The sequence below is a fragment of the Fusarium falciforme genome, chromosome 6 (genome assembly GCF_026873545.1).
Source record: "Fusarium falciforme chromosome 6, complete sequence".
NCBI classification, from domain to species: Eukaryota; Fungi; Ascomycota; class Sordariomycetes; order Hypocreales; family Nectriaceae; genus Fusarium; species Fusarium falciforme.
The window spans coordinates 1,508,671-1,522,853 of NC_070549.1; the positions used below are offsets into that span (position 1 = coordinate 1,508,671).

The window sequence follows — 14,183 nt, forward strand, 5'->3', positions numbered from 1 at the left end:
CGCGTTTCGATTTGGTTTTCTTCTCAGGTATAAAGCTTGCTGGCCCCGTCCCTTGATTCTTCAATCTTCCCCATCCGACACATAGCCCGCAAGGCGGTTCCTCCTGAGCCGTACCAGCATACTTGTTCTCTCGACTGCCCAAAGACTCCATCACGTCAAGAATGCTCTGGCTCATTCAGCCCGCGACACTTTCATCTTATCATTTCCCCTCTTCGACTGTCATCCGGACTGCCCTTCTGCAGCGAATGAATGGGTCTTTGCCGACCACAACGCCCTCCCTCCTCCAATCCCACGACCTTGCGTATCTGTCCAGGCAGCTTTCAGAGTCTGATTCCTGGCGCGGCTTGGCCGTAGTGGCTTCTCTCGACCCCAACGCCTGGCTTCTGAACCATCACCACCATGTTCCCTTTCAAGGAAACCCTCGTGTCGCAGCCATGGACGCTGGACGAGGCATTGGGCGATGCTCTGTCGTTCACCCCCACCTGGCGAAAGCCAAGAAAGCCTAAGGTCTTCCTTCCTCGAGCTGTCCGCCCCGGGGAGCCTCTGGAGCCCCTGAACAGCGGCCGTCGCCATGTCATTCTTGTCATGGACAGTAACGGCCACAATGCCGTTATCAAATTGCCCCGACAAGGAACGAACCCATTCCTCAAGACTGAGGGGCACATCCAGTCCATTGTCCGCCAACGACTCGGCATGTACAACAGCGACGTTCGAGTCCCCTCGATCATTTATTACAGCGACCGATGGCACCCGAAGGATTGTCTCGGAGGACCTCGCGGCCTGGTTCATGCACAGAATGCTTTATGCATGGAGCGTATTCCCTCTCTCTCCTCACGGGCCCGGGCTCTTTTGATTGAAAAGCTAGTACCTGAGAACGAGCGACAGGTCGTTCGGTCCAACCCACTCAACAAGAAGCTCCTCGCGCGAGTTTATTTGGGCAAAAGCGATTATGTCAATACCCCCCGACGCATATACCACAACTCGGACATCTTCACCCTCTGCGACGTTGTTCTTAGCGTCAAAGACATGTCTGAAATTGGACTGGATCTTGACAAGATCGCCGGTGAGATGGGGAGAGCCCTAGCCATTCTCCATTGGTCCGCGATGCTTGACGGCCGAGGAGTCGAGTTTGTACTGGGCTCAACTGAGAGGGGTCAAAATACCCTCTGGCTACATGATTTTGATCGTTGCGCTTTCATCAGCTTGGACATTGCGGGAGTCTAGAAGGCTGTTCGTGCTTTTCGACTCAACGCGCCTTTTTTGCCCCGACGGACGGTATCCGGTGCTCGTGGCCAAATGAACATGGATATCTTTGTATATCACTACGAAAGGACGTCTGATATGATTCTGCGGAAGGAAAAGGCCGACATCCAGAGACTTCCCTCCATATTTATTCAACTCGTGGAAACCGGACAATTGGCCACATCTTCCGATTGAGAAGGATTAAGGGTGAGATGGAACCGAGCACAATAGCCAACCACCGGCATCTTCTGCGGCTATTCGCGCCAGGCACATCAAACACAGAGCTTAGATCGAGACACTTATGGTCGACACCCCCACTGAGGACAAGAACCTCCCTAACGGCTACAAACTTAGCCAGCATCCCTTCTACCGACAGTTCAGAGAGTCCCTGAAGGAGGGAGAGCCTCAGTACGGTTATTACATCGGCGCTCTTAAGAACTACGGCAGCAAAGATACGCTACCAGGCTCACCAGCGCGTGCTTTGTGCATGAATCGCACCTTGGCCAAGCAACCAGAGGTAGCCCGAATGGTTTATAGAGTGGTACTGATAATCGAGTCTTTGAAGTGTGGCAACCCTGTGCTTTGAATGAACATCCGTGAACAAGACATCACTCAAATGAACCACTAACAAGTAATGACCTTGGTCACCAAGAGGCTCACCGATCCTTCCCATGAACGTGCCCCAGAAGTGAGACATTTCGGACAGACACATGTGTTCTGTCATCACCGCCTTGGTTCATGGTGACCTCGGGCATTCAATGAGACATGGTGTATCCATCCCTTGCGTGTCTCAGGCCCATGTTCATCCCAATGACGGCACACACCGCTCTATTTTTGACTCAAAGAGGAATTCAGTGGATCTGTCGCTATTCATGTAAAGATTGCCACCATTCTCTGCCGAGATCGGGCCGCGAGATTTCATGTCCCAGTGGCCTGGCAACCATTGCTTATCGAATTCCAACGGTGCGTCAATGTTTCGGGGGCAGTTTCAAAGGGCCGTCACGTGAAAGAAGCAGATGCAGGGTCAATCAAGCGGATTCAAGGTATTTCATTGAATGTCTAATGCGGCTGCAGATATGCGTCATGCTGCAGGCATGCTCATTGTGCTGAGGCGTGTGTGCTATGTCCAAGTGCGCACCTTCATCCCCCCCTCTTTGGGCATTAGTCGTTAAAAATGAATGTCATGGAGATCGTAGATCATATCCGTCCGTCGTCACGGTCTAGTCATGGATGAAGAGTGTCGTTTCCCAAAAAATGCCCAGATCCAACGCCTTGTACTTGCTCTGCAAGATTAAAAAAGTGATGCCCAAATGTCATGATGAAGAAGAGAAAAAGAAGATCTTTGCGAGGTTGAGTGCAGTCTGCCCTTACAGGACGGCGCTGATCTCGAGGATGGGGGCCTTGAAGGTGGTCTTCTCGCAGGTGATCTTCTTGTTGGAGTAGGTCTTGGAGCCGCTGTTGTAGTTGGGGTTCTTCCAGTTCTTCTCCTTGCACTCGAGCTTGACGTTTGTGTTGCCCTTGGCCTCGAAGCGGCCGCCCTCCTTGAGGCAGCTCCAGGACTGGACGATGGAGAGCTTGCCCGACTTGCGGTCAAAGGTGAAGGAGGCGGCGTCGCCCTTGAGGGGCACGTCGCAGTTGTAGTTGGTGTTGCCGTAGAAGAAGTCGTTGGGCTTGTTCGAAGTGGCGGTGCACTTGGCCTTGTAGTTGAGGACCTTGTTCTCGAGGAGGAAGCTGACGCTGCCGCTGGCGGTCTGCTTCTTGGGGGTGGTCTTGGTGATGGTGGCATGGAAGTCAAAGTCGTTGACGGTCCACTCGGTGACCTTGGTGCCCCTGGCCATGCAAGACTCGCTCTCGGCGCGGGAGCTGAGGGAGACTGTGGGGAGGGCCATGGCAGAGGTGGCCAGGACGAGGAGAGTGGTGAAGAACTGCATGTTGGTGGTAATGTGTAGAAGTTGTGAGGAGAAGAGTGTTGCTGGGGTTGTTGTTAAGGTTGAGAAGGGTGAGGAGGTTGGTTATTTATGTGTCCGAGAGAGACTGGGCTGAGTGGGATTGTTGAGGAGATGTTGATCTTTTGTCTTGGGGTGTAGATCGATGATGATGTTGTTGGTGATGAAGAATAAGAATGTGTCGACAACGGCGGGCCGTCCCTTCTTTATAGTCGAATCTAGACCGATAACTCGTTGGACATGTCGTTGACTGCATTCACAGCATTCTCCAGCCACAGAGCCAGAGAATGGAGTGTCAAGTGACGTAGCACACATCTCGTATTCCCGCCCGCAATCCGCTGGAAGCTTGGCTCCAAATCCGGGACCCAGGCCCGCGAGTGGGGCCGTCGACTTCTGCTGGTCCTCTCAGCTCGGCAGTGAGCCTTGAGGCACACATCCCAAAATAGGACCCCAGCCAAGGGCTAATGGCAGGGGTTGGTTGTTGGATGGCAAAAGAATATGCATGACATTGAGTTTCCCTGTCCAACAGATGCTCATACCACGTTGTATTCTTTTTTGGGACAGAGAGAAACGAAGCCGACATTGGGCAGGCGCACAGTGTTAGTTCTCACTGTATTACCTGGCTGGAATTCTATGCCGAATCGCAAATATCGACACCCGAAATAGAACCGCTCAGACCGAAGCCTCTGTATTCCAGCGACCAACTGCCCCGCCCAAGGTGGTCAATCCACACTGTAGATCCGTCCTTTCAAGAGAACAACTCATCAGTCTCTGCCTCCGTCTTTGGCTTGCATCCAACAGTTTCTCAAGATGCAGACATCAGTAGCATTCCGTCTTGTCCTCGGCTATTGTTGTCAACCAAGACGGATTCCCACAGCCTCTTCCTGAGTTATGCTCACGGGTCAATGCCGCTCCGTCTCCGCTTGTTGCGTGCATCATGGTTGGACCAGCACATCAGCTATCCAAGCTGGGGCCTCATATCTCAGCACCGACGGGACCTTTTTCAACTCGGCGACACCACGATGGACTATCGACGGTGAAGTGGATCGGATCACCTGAAATTCTCCGTCCGACCCTGTCCTCCCCGCACGCTACTGAGCCCGGCCGTCCCCTGGGTGGGTGGGCTGGCCAAGGCGGCACGTCGGAGGATCGACTACTACACTTTGCACGAACGACCGTCGGCCGACGCTTGCGTCCAACACTTCAAACTCTCCGGCAGGCGGGAGAGTCGACATCAGGCGGTGGATGCATGGGATTTTCCAGCATTGCCACCATGTCGGTCAAGAAGACAGGACACCACCCGTGAAGCCATTGGTGATGCCGTGAAACCGACAAAGAGGAATACACACAGCTGGGGCGGCGACGCCTACATGTACTAACGCAAGTCTACTCTACCGCATGCACCGTTTTTTTCGGGCCACCGGTAGCACCATTAGATTAATTGCCTCGTGGCCAGGTGATCCTCGGCTGGACCGTGTCTCGCCCTGGCAGATTGGTTCTAGACTCTGGCGCACGGGAAGAAAGGTCGAGGAATATTGAGGAGGCTGGGGGACCTTCCATGCAGCGACTTGCGCGCATTCTACATACAGTTACAGCTACAGCTCGGCCGTGCGTCGCGCATCTTAGAGGATCCCGGCCACATCTCGCAAGTCCATCTTTGGGCGATCGACGAGCCCACTCTCCCGCATAAACGAGGGTGCAAACCGAACGATTTCGACTGCCCACAGGGTCTTCTGGAGCTCTCATTGAACGTTGGAGAAGGAGTAGGAAGCTCAGCCTTTGTTTCAGCTTTTTTGCTGCTGACCCAACAGACGTCATGCTTCGGGGTCGGCCGAGCCGGGACAGTCGCCGCGATTGACTTGTTCTTCTCAGGTGTACGAGCCACTTCACATGGTGGCGTACCACAATGCCGAGACAAACGTTGTCTATGTTTGGATGCTCCTCTGTCAAGGTCCACCGCCTGCAATCAATCTCAGCAAACAGCAAACGCAAAAACGCCAATATCCGGGAGAGCGGTCTGCGAGCGGCCGGCTGCCTGCTTGCTTGCTCAATGACACGGCGGCGATGGGCGATGGCATTGGCCGTCAGTGGACCTATTGACTATGTGCCACCCCGCGAGCCCGCAGGGTCTGTCCCCGCTGCCGTCGTAAATCACTTGCATCGTCGTGTTATGCTGTGTTGCTAAACCTAGCATCGAGCCATGTCCGCAGCTGCATACTTGCCCGTCAGAATCACTTGCCGGAGCGACGGACCAAGAGTTCTCGGGTGGAGTTTGTTGTTGGTCTCTTTGTGGCATCGATGGTCCTTTTGCGAGTGCACTTTTGTGAATGCTGTCAAATCCTCCCAGATCCTCCACCTGCCGCAGCGGAGCCACGTCTCTCTCTATGTGCAACATCAGCCTCGCCGCGGGAGGATAAGGCCCTCGTACCGGGTGGACATCCCGGCTGGTGAGCTCGGGAAGGGCTTGCAAGTTACCGATGCCGGAGCCCATGACAACATGCCTGATCCCGCTACTAACGCAGGCCAAGTGGCCTTTGTACCGTGGTAACTCGGTGGTGTGCCTCACCGAAAGTCAGGTACCCGGCGGTGACTGACCTTGATGCCTATGCAGTGGACACGTGCAGGAGATCAATATTGACGACGTCAGTAGTCGGTGTGAAGTATCACAACTCGTCTACGGATGATGGCATCGAGACCCTCGCCGATATTATATTTGGCGACAAGGCGATTCTGGCCAGTCAAACACTGTCGTAATTGTCATCTTTGAGAATCTATTTGCTTATCTGGCAAGCATACCTCGAAACGGCAATCGGTTCGGCTTGCTGCGTGTCGAGTACAGACAGACCCAAGAGGCGATGTGTACCAAGGTCGAGGTTTTCCTGACTTGAGGGTCACATTGTGTCTGATTATGGTTGTTTGTAGAGTTCCGGGCCTTTTATATATCACGTTTAACATAGTAATTTGCCATGTCTGTTGAATGTGACTAGTCCAGGGGACAACAAGTTGCAAATGTGTGCCGCAACACCTTCTCACTCGAGCCAGGTTCTTGATTGCCGTTTGTTTCTTGGGTACAGCTTAGGAGAACATGGTGTCATATGAGGGACAAATGGTATCTTCGATGATACGAAGCGACCACGTGGGATAATCATAATATATCTGTGCGCCGCATCGGCACGGTTTCTCCGTGGTATTCACCGCTGTGATCGCCTCTGACTGGGGAAAGACTAGCAGCCAGTCATAGCAGAGAGCCTGTCAGATCTGAAAATACCAGCACTTGTGTAACTTGCGCAGGGCTATGGCTTATCTAGATGATCGTCTGAAAGACGCTAGCGTGTTTAGGCTGTCCGCGAATGTAGGATGGGCAGCCTCCCAGGCTTCAAGCGCGTTCATCTTCCGAGAAAGGAGCGGATGCAGCTTCCCTCTCGCCTATAGCCACAAGTCTTGCAACACAGCCCTTCAAACTATCTTCAATCCGACCAATATCTGTAGCAACCTCATCAACATCCGCGTATCGCCCCGTCCAAACCCCCGTAATCACCTCTCCTAGAATTAGGTCTCGTACATCTGGATATGTACTTGTCCGTCCCGAATAGCTTCTCAAGCTCCCCATCGTTCTTGTCATGATACGGCTCGTACGTTGCCCCTACCTCGCACAACATCGAGCCGATGGCAAAGAACTCGGACCAATGGATGGGTGAACGCTGTAATGAACAAGTCACTTGTATTTCTGGTCAGCAAGATGATGTTAAGATGGAGAACGACCTCGATCAGGCGATTATCGACCTATTCGTCTCGTTCCCAGAGGTGAAGGGCATCGAGTTTGAAGAGAACCTTTTTCACCTCCTGTGCTGTTTTGATCGGAACTACAACTCGGGTCAATGGTAGAAACAGTGAATTGCAGGAAGAATTTTCTCTATTTCAAACCATGGCCTGTGAGGGTAGCTGTCTGGGTGCCGGCACAGGCTGTTACAGTACCGGGCTTGAACCGTTACGGTTCAATCCTTGTAAATCTGCCGTGCCTTCCCCCTTGCATAGCCTCTCTGCAAGTAAGGCCATAAGAGCAGCCTTCTTGCTGTCAATCAAGGCATCGTGGTGACTGAGACCAAGAGGGTGGTCAGGGAAAAATGCAGAAAACAGGAATTCAAGAGAACACAAAACCCCTTCAGGTAGATCGATATTGTATCGGAAGAGACTCGGCAGTCGAATGATATGACTGTTGGGGGGTAAAACCCCATCAAAACCGGCCTGCGAAAGGAGGTGCTTCAAGGCAGAGGCATCCGCAAAAGTTTTGTGCCAAACCAACAAATAGTCATTCTCAGTTATTCCACTGTTTTTAATGACTGTGGCCGCTTGGGTTGGATTCATTGATTGCCCTGATAAGGCACTTTTGTTGTAATGCCAATAGTCGCGTTTGCCGAATGACAGAAGATTTTCATTAAAATCTCCAGCATCTGGAGATCCCAAATTTCCATCAACGTGCCGAGGATTGTCGATATTAATGTTGAAGATGACTGGAAGGGTTTGATCGACCCCAACTGCAGCAGCCTGTTCAACTACAGGTGGCTTGCTGACAAGATATCCTTCTAGGTCGATGGCGAAAAATCTTGGCGCGTTCGAAAGCTTGTGTCTCTCCAGAAAGAGGGAAAAATTTGACGACTTGTCAATGTCCCAAAGCGTGTCAGCCTTGAGTTGTTGGGAGATTAGACTCCGATTTTCCGCTGTCCAAGGTTGTGGGTGAGCTCCAACGGTGTATGAAACAACGTGGAGTGGGCAGTAGAGTGCCTGGAACATCCGATCGTGGGGGCAACCTTTTTCGCTGCATTTTGCCTCGTTGTCGTCCTTGTCCGCGAGTGTGCCAAAAGCTTTGTACAGCTCATACAATGCAAATTCCTGAGCGCACTCAATGCACCGTATGTCAAATCTAAGAGTCATCTGCTGGTCATTTTTCTTGATCTTGGCTGTGTTCCAATCAAGTCGGCAATTTCGAGGACAGCGTTTTGTAATTGAGCCCAGATTCAGGCTTGGCCGAGGGCCAAGGCACATGTCGCCCCAGTTGCGGAACTCGACTCGAAATCCAGACAAGACCTCTACACTTCAATTAGCTTTTATCGTCTCTTGTTTGCGCTGAGACCTACCTTTCTGGACTTTGTCTAAGTTGTATGAGAGAACTTCAACTTGTCTGTCCCTTGAAATGTTTGTTGCTCGCGGAGCGCCAAGGCGATCAAGAGAAGCTGCTTGCTGCAACAATGTGCCGTACCATGCGTTTTTGTTGATCGGAGGCAAACAAATCCCTGAGTTGGTGGTTGGTAGCTCTTTGTCGGCATCGCGGGTGCACTCATGCTGCTCTTGCTCGGCTGACAGTGTTGCAATGTGTTGATGGATTTCTCTGGGCGTCCTCACCCAGGTAACCCTGGCATCTGCCATTCGGTGTCGTTTATCATTCGGGAGATGATCTAGATGGCCATTCCGCTTGTGGGCTGCCTCATGCGCTGAGAGCTGATGCCGGGTCATGCGGAATTCACCAATGTTTGCTCGACAATTGGGTACCGAGCAGATGTAAAATGGACCCGTATGACTCGATAGATGCGTTTTGGCAGTAAATTCTGTGAGACTTGATTTTTCGCAAAATGGGCAGCCGAACTGTTCTCCAATCTGCTGACGACCTTGCGTATTTGCCCACAGAAAAGCGTCTAGGTCGGCTGTGGACTCGGCCGTCTGTGGAAGTGTCTTGACTGCAAACACTAGATCCGGAACCAAATAAAGCTCCGCTTCGTATTGCAATTGTTGCTGTACCTTGCTTGGGCACACAGTCTCGGGCGTGACAAGTCCAACTATTCTCCCATCCTATGCAAGAGAGATGGCAGATTGTACGTCTGGATGGTTGCGCAAAAGTGGGGTGATCTGCGTTTCGAGGTTTACCCGGCGACCAAGATGTCTCGCAGACTTGAGCTGAAGCTTGAAGTTGCGGTTGGGGAGCGCAGGCTGCCTGTCGACTGGCACAGCTTGCTTCTGTCTCTGGTGCAGTTGTGTGTCATCCTGTGGTCTTGCATCGCGTGCAATGGGAGTTGCTCGGAGAATTGGCTCGAGACGCTGGAGAGGTGGTGGTGGGTCAGGCTGTAGCGGCTGTGTCGTCGCTGATGCTGACGCAAATGGAACGCTTGCTGGCTTCGGAGGTTGAGTGGGCATCTGAGTTCTGAACAGCTCGACGGTAGGATTTGCAACCTGCACTGGCAATCGATGGGCGGTGGGCCGCGGGACGATGTGTGGTTGTTCATCAGTAAACTCGTGAGGTGTTTCGGTGAACGGCTGCTGAACACTCGACGTGGTCTGAGGAGTCTGATGAGCCGTAGCATGTGCCAACATGTGCTGAGAAACGCTCAGATGCAAGGCTTAGTTGTCTTGCGGATGAGCTAAGCTATCGGCTGCTGTTCTTCTGTGGTTGATGACTTGAAGCGATGACTCAGAGATCTGCGGCACGTCACGAAAGCTCTGATCTCTGGCAAGTCCATCAGGTTGGCTTTCACACTGGTCTTGATGTTGTTGGACAATTTCGGCAACATTGTCGGCGCCGAGACCTGTGATATCTCCGACGAGTCGCTTTCCTTTTTTGGGGGGGGTTTTCTTTGGGCAACAGCGACGAAGAAGTCGTTGAGAGTGTCGGTCACACCATGCCCGTGAGTGGCCACGAATCCTCGAGGATTTGCAAAAGCGCGCTCGAGATTGCTCTTTGCTTTTTTTTTGGCGGTATGCAAACCAATTCGTCACTTGTTCCCATCTGAGATCCCCCTGTTGCAACATCCAGCATTTGTCTTTATCCGTTGGGCAGAGATGGCCGTTGTGGGCTTGAACCCAGGCTTCGCAAATAGTTTGTAATTCGGAGCCTTTTCCCGAACGCTTCCGTTTTTGGGGCAGGATATTGCCACCAGACTTGTCGATTTTCTTTGTGTCTCCGATCAGCTGCAGCGCTCGCTCCATTTCTTGGTCGGTGAGGATGCGGGCGTTATGAGCGCGGGCCCACTCCAGATTTGCCACAGCTTCGTCGCTGAGCGAATCCATATTGAGTCGTTGCTAAGACGTATCAGTCCAAGACCTTTGAATGGCCATCAAGGCTGGCGCGCTGTGTTAAGCTGTGTTATCATGTGATGCGTACAATAAGGTAGCGAGTCAATCGACCTACCGGTGGACCCTTCCGAATGACCCTCAAGGCGTGGTTTAGGAGGCCGAGGGTCCGTTGGGATGAGTGCAAGTGTTGTGCGCCGATCACGCACGGTGCTGGGGGAAAGCCTTGGCTGTGAGAAGGTGGAATAAGAAGAGCTAAAAACTCTGGTGACCCACTAAAAGCTCTGGTGGCCGTGTGGGCCTGAGCTTGGTAGCCCCGCCGCTCAGTGTTTCTGAACCCCTGTGTGACGTCAGAGAATAGGTCTATAGGTTAATCCAAATGACCCTTATTTCGCCTTCGGGCAAATGGTCTATTTATAACGATACGTGAGTTTCTCCTTCCAGGTCGCACGTTCGAATCCTAACATCTGGCAGAGAGAAGATTAGCATGGCCCCTGCACTAAGGATGACACGCTCTTCAAAGAGAAGCTACCAATTTTTTTGCCAATTTTTTCTCTTTGCACGTATGCTTTCTATTCTACATAGCCCCTACACTAAAGATGGTAAGTCTCGCAATGCTCAAACTCGGAAACTAAGGACTAACATGTCACAAGACACGCTCTTCAAAGAAAAGCTACCAATTTTTTTTCTTCTTTTTTCCCCATTATAAAAGGGGATGACGATACTATCTATCCATCCTTCCCGCAGTGGAAAGTAACCTTGAACGCAGTACACTATGACAGTGGACATTTGGATGCTTGGGCCCGAATCTGAATCGTCACTTCAGCGACGACCGCATTTTGTTAGAGAAACAGAACACAACCAACCACAGCCAGAGGAAAACGCCTTCGTAACAATCATGGGAGTTTCAAAATAGGGATCTCACACACTTTTCGGTGAGGCAAATACAACATAAAATAGCAAGGGCAATTAATCAATTAATGGCAATGAAGATTCGGTCGGGGAAGAGCCCAAAAGCTACTCCTTTCCTGTTGACCGTGACGAAGGTGATGATGAGGGCGAAGCTCTTGCTGCCTCTGACCCTTTTCTACGTACAAGAAATTGCCCAATGGCCCAAAATGGCCTAGCACACTTTCCCCCAACTCAGCATCGCGATTTCCACTATCGAGAGTGCTACGCAGCTTCGTTGGTAGATGGCTCTACCCAGAGCCCTGTTGGGGAATCATACCTTCCGGGACCTCGAGAATCGACATCCAGAGGTGAGATCGATATTACAGTGAGAGACCCGAAGGAACTTAACGTATCTAGAAACATTGTAGCGGCCCTGACCCACGCAAATGACATGATGTCCTGTTTCCTTCTTCATTTGGCCTTAATTCGCTGTGGCCGAATTTAAGCCCCCGTTGGTTTGGGCTATAAGGGCTTCGCTGATAAGCTCAAGCTCAGCGAGTAGACGCGCCTGATCCGCCTCAATCTGAACTCCGGGCCCTCAGCCTGACCTCAGCACTGACTCAGCATAGAGCGGCAGGAGCTCAGCTCTAGAAACTGGAAATGGTAATAGATTTCGATATGCTTGAGTTTCATCTCCAAGTTCTGTGGTATGCTATGTTCTTTGATATTGTGCCCGATGTCTCCTTCTGGAGGTTTCCTTCGCCGACCTTTACAAATGGAATCCTACCATCGGGTCCCAGTGTACGTCCGTCCCTGTGGGCTGATTACAACGTCTGTGTGGGTATCATCGGGCAGACGCCGACGCCGACGCCAACCAACCCGGGCAACAGCATCTCGACGCCTACGCCTATCCAGGCCGGTATGATCAGTAGCTGCAAGAAGTTTCATCTCGTCAAATCCACAACGCTTTGTGGCTCGATTCAGAACTACTACAAGATCACTATGGCAAACCATTATGGGTTGAACCCGGCTATTGGTTCTGGCTGTAAAAGCCTGAGGGCGGAATATTATGTCTGCGTTGGGGTTTAGCTTTCTATTCTATGAATTGTTAATATTTAATCATTTCTTTCAACTATCTATTTGGCGTGCTAATGAGGGCACTGGTCTCGAAGCCATTGTGATCCTTAGGGATTCTTCGGGATCCCTTGCAGTTTTGAGTCTTTCAACTCAAAGTTGTCGATAAGATTCTTTTCATCAACAGTATTTCATGACGGTTACAAGCCGAGCCTCACCTAGCTACCCTATAAATCATACCTAGAAACCGAGATTTGCTGTCAGCACCTAATCTTGCTCCGCCACTTAGCACACGTAATAACATCCTTGGGGAGACTGAGGGTAAGGGAACTTGGGGCCCAGGGTCTCTTACCCTCCTAGTTCCATGGAGAAAGGCAGGGTATACCGATTAGCCTTGATCAGTTCAATATGCGTCGGGGTTTTAACAGCCAAACAATTTATCCACAGCCTAGGGTTGGCGCAAAACTAGAGGGTCCCAAACCCCCGAAGATAACTTACACAGGGCCCGGGGGACTTGACTTCATAATCTGGAAGGGTTCAGTGCCATTCTCTAGATTTAAAAAAGTGAAATAAGAAAAACCACCATACTAGCTAATAATTGATTCGTGGTAGCTATTCTACGCATTCAGAGGTGCCTGTGACACACACCATCAAGATCCGATTCCCAACCGTCTGCTCTACGGAAGTCTCTTGCCCTCTCTTGTGGCCTGACCTACAAGAGAATTGGTAGTATCATCAGCGTACCTCTTGTAAGCAATGGTGTACCGCTCGTCAGCGCTCCATGTTTCCTTGACGCTCTTGCGATCAAGGATGGCATCATTCCACTTTCTCCATCTCGCCCAGATGCCTTCATCATCTCCACCACCAGACTGAGGAATTCCATGCCCGCCGTTCTTGTAGTGATCGATCAGAAACAGGCGTTTGGCCCAAGGTGCCAGGCAAATATCCACGAGACTGAAGTTGGCGCCCAAGAACCAGGGTCCTTCGGCATCCATTTCTTTGACGAGGGTTTTAATGTGGCCGTGGAGGTCCTCTCGTGCTTGGTCCAAACTGTATGGCTTTTCAGGAGTGTGCTGGAGGAGCTTGTAAAAAGCAGGGATGATTCGCGAGTTGATATGATCGACCCAGAGTCTGCACCGTGCCCTCTCGTAAGGATCCGAGGGGAGCAGTCGCGGACCATACGTGGCCTCGTCTGCATATGCCTCGTCCAGGTACTCGCAAACAATGTTGCTCTCAAACAAGGGCTTTTGCACCTCGCCTTTGGCGCCGACAGGTACAGCCAGTGTAGGGACAAGACCACGAGGGTTCATGGCGAGGAAGGATGCCTCCTTCTTGTACGGATTGATCTCGATGTATTGATGCGGTACGTTCTTCTCGTGCAGGGTGATCCATGATCGCTGGACAAAGGGACAGAACCAGCCGCCGTAGAGCTTCAGTGGGTGCTCTTCTGAGTGGCGGGCAGCGAAATCGGCCGCAGCGCCCGAGGGCTCGGCAGGGAGCGAGGTATCAACGTTGGCCATGGTGCGCTTAAAAGTTTGGCTTGAGAGTATTAAAAGTTTTGAAGACGGACAAAGTCTTGGGCGGATCAAGGCGCAGAACAGCATCAAGAGTTGGTCAACTCGAGGTTAGATGAATGACGTGAGTATGCGGGTGCAGGGTGCGGAGAAGGGGACATCCGATAGAGGTTCATGGCATATTCAGCAACTGAAAAGGAATTGTATTTATCTTTGAAAATCCCCGTCGTAGCATGCCATGTATGCCATTCATCCGTAAAGATTGATTTCTTTTGAGTTGAAGCACCTGGGCTGATTCAATTGCCATCAAGATGACATGAGCTGTCCTGACAAACAACTTTGAATTACTCGCACTGTGTTCAGCCATATTTTCACCGTCAAGACAGTGCCAGCGACTCAAGCTAACTGTACATGATCACGGGACTGTGATTTCGTTGTCGCCTCGTCGCAACTCCCA

At 51.5% G+C, this 14,183-nt stretch overlaps 4 protein-coding genes across 4 annotated transcripts; 1 reads left to right on the plus strand and 3 right to left on the minus strand.

Moving 5' to 3' along the window:
* Window positions 1–2,609: 2,609 nt before the first annotated feature.
* Window positions 2,610–3,173, minus strand: NCS54_00801900 (AA1-like domain-containing protein; the record flags this gene model as incomplete). Its single annotated transcript, XM_053153420.1, has 1 exon — window positions 2,610–3,173. One exon carries the CDS (start codon window positions 3,171–3,173, stop codon window positions 2,610–2,612), a length of 564 nt encoding a protein of 187 aa, XP_053009395.1.
* Window positions 3,174–7,154: 3,981 nt separating this feature from the next.
* NCS54_00802000 (Hypothetical protein) lies at window positions 7,155–9,551 on the minus strand (the record flags this gene model as incomplete). The annotated part of the gene is made up of 3 exons (XM_053153421.1): window positions 7,155–8,275; window positions 8,324–8,338; window positions 9,108–9,551. 3 exons carry the CDS (start codon window positions 9,549–9,551, stop codon window positions 8,204–8,206), a joined length of 531 nt encoding a protein of 176 aa, XP_053009396.1. The 3' UTR covers window positions 7,155–8,203.
* A 2,265-nt stretch (window positions 9,552–11,816) lies between these two features.
* NCS54_00802100 (Hypothetical protein) lies at window positions 11,817–12,227 on the plus strand (the record flags this gene model as incomplete). Its single annotated transcript, XM_053153422.1, has 1 exon — window positions 11,817–12,227. One exon carries the CDS (start codon window positions 11,817–11,819, stop codon window positions 12,225–12,227), a length of 411 nt encoding a protein of 136 aa, XP_053009397.1.
* Window positions 12,228–12,889: 662 nt separating this feature from the next.
* Window positions 12,890–13,834, minus strand: NCS54_00802200 (Hypothetical protein; the record flags this gene model as incomplete). Its single annotated transcript, XM_053153423.1, has 1 exon — window positions 12,890–13,834. The coding sequence occupies exon 1, from the start codon at window positions 13,814–13,816 to the stop codon at window positions 12,890–12,892; it is 927 nt and encodes a 308-aa protein (XP_053009398.1). The 5' UTR covers window positions 13,817–13,834.
* Window positions 13,835–14,183: the final 349 nt, after the last annotated feature.